Source organism: Pisolithus orientalis (genome assembly GCF_024613125.1).
Source record: "Pisolithus orientalis strain OTSU chromosome Unknown F5J12scaffold_457, whole genome shotgun sequence".
Lineage (NCBI taxonomy): Eukaryota > Fungi > Basidiomycota > Agaricomycetes > Boletales > Pisolithaceae > Pisolithus > Pisolithus orientalis.
Window position 1 is genome coordinate 2,048 of NW_026261238.1, and position 2,014 is coordinate 4,061.

Here is a 2,014-nt window from a genome sequence, read left to right on the forward strand (position 1 = left end):
TAGGAGAGGCGCATCCTGGCGATTTACATCACAGATCAGTATAGCTGCCGAACCTCGCGTCGCCGGACCTGAGGCGGGGGGATGCTGTTCAATGGAAACCCGACGGAGGACAACCAGAGTCAAGATAATTTCGCCAAACGCGCATGAAAAGTACGTACGAATAGTCACTTGCAAGACAGCTGTCCTAGAAGCACGTGCCACAAATTATTCAATCATGTTGGCCACCGTTCCATTCTGAGATACGCTCACAGTTCGTCTTCTCAGCGCGGAGCTACCCCTGCTATTATTGTGAGCCCCGGGTGTCCTGAGGCCCGGCAAAAACAGCTCTAGCGGAGCTTCGTGAGGGCACCAGATGTGAATTTCACGTTCCTGCCGCGAGCAATTGCAAAATTCCTGTGCCTAGTTTTCATTCTTTGACAGAAGTGCCGACACCAAGTACTAATAGCTAAACAAATACATGGGTGGTTGAGGTACATACTAAAGTCCAGTGCAAAAGTAAGTGGTGTATTGTCCTATGAAGCCCAAAAGGAGTCTGTTGTGGGATTACGTTCTTCTTAGTGTAAGCTTTTAACCCTGCAACCTATAAAGAATACATAGCCCCGCCGATAGCAAACCAGGAAGGCCGGCTCATCCTAAACAGTAAAACGTGTCAAGAAGATTCCGCAGCGTCAACCCTGCTACTAGTGGGTCCACTAGTAGTGGCGCTCGGTGGTACTCGCGGCCACGAGAGAACAAGCAACCCGTTGTCCACGGCGGCGGAGATCGTAGTCAACTTTAGATTTCTGATCAAAAACTTGGAAAGAAGCATGAGTCAAAGCCACCTACCATCGTTCCCTGCGGAAGCTGAAGGACCCGTTCATATTTGCCATATTTGATTTCCTGAAGAGGATACTTGGCGTCCGATCCCGGTGTATGGGATGTTCTCCTCTTTCGTTCTCCTGATATACGAAGTGTACTGTTTGTGCCAACCTGAAGACTGATTTCCTCCGCATTTACTCCAGGCAGCTCTACCGTCGCCGTTATGCGGGACGAGGACGGATCGTCACATACTTCTACCCTAAAATCTGGGGTGAGCAGCAAGTCCAACAACAGAGAAGTGGATACATACCTCGGTCTGTAGAGCAGCTCGCCATCGCCCAACCGCCTGGCTTCAGACATTCTGGCCTGATGAAGAAGGAGCGCTACATATCTTCTAGCCAGGTTCCGGTCTAGAGCGCGGAAGCGTTCCTCCTGCGAATGTGACGTTGGTATGCGAGACAGCTTGTTAGCGATGAGCACAGTAGTTGAAACTGTCATAGAGAAGAGAGGGGAGCTGTTAGCGAATAATCAGCTTGTTTGTTTTTCCCCCCTGCCATCCACCACTCGCTTTTATACGGAGTGTGGGGCGAGATGACTAATTGGTAGTCACTCCGAGCCGGAAGTCATCGCACAGCCACTCGTGGTCAGAACCACGATCTGGGCTATGGAACCCATATGCGGCACTGCTGTAGGATCCCTGGATTCCTACACAGGTGCAGGTAATGTGAGCTCTAACCACAGCAAAGTTGCATACGTCAATCTCATGCTAGTGGTCCACTGACGCCGATGAACAGACATCATGCCACCGAAGGAAGTTTTTCAAACTACTCTCCACGGCTACTCTCCACGGCACCACATGCACCACCCATCTACAGCTTGCTCCAAGGACCGTTCGCGAACTTGCTAGAAACTACGTGGTCATTGATTAGTTGCCGTTGCTGCTCGGGGGTCCGCTCATGACGGCTGCCGTACAGAGTCAGAAGTGTCAAAGATGTTTAGTGGTAGCTGGCTGTCGGGCAGGCTCGAAAGCTTGATCAGTGAACTGAGTCAGTGAAGTCGGCGACCACCGGATGTGTTACCAACGCTTTTGCTCACGTGAACGACGCGTGGCTGACAAATCCCGCTCGTTTGGTAATCAACGCATCCAGACTGCAGCCTGGAAGCTTTGCGTCGGTCGACGTTGTCCGTAGCAACGTTGACGCTGCAGTGCCATCCT

General features: G+C 51.4%; 1 protein-coding gene across 1 annotated transcript; it reads right to left on the minus strand.

The window, feature by feature from the left end:
- Positions 1 to 562: 562 nt before the first annotated feature.
- Positions 563 to 1,467, minus strand: F5J12DRAFT_426187 (HSP20-like chaperone). The gene is made up of 4 exons (XM_051739369.1): positions 1,367 to 1,467; positions 1,109 to 1,312; positions 826 to 1,057; positions 563 to 772 (listed from the first exon to the last, which is right to left on the minus strand). Exons 2-4 carry the CDS (start codon positions 1,294 to 1,296, stop codon positions 650 to 652), a joined length of 543 nt encoding a protein of 180 aa, XP_051593935.1. The 5' UTR covers positions 1,297 to 1,312; positions 1,367 to 1,467; the 3' UTR covers positions 563 to 649.
- Between the last annotated feature and the right edge of the window lie 547 nt (positions 1,468 to 2,014).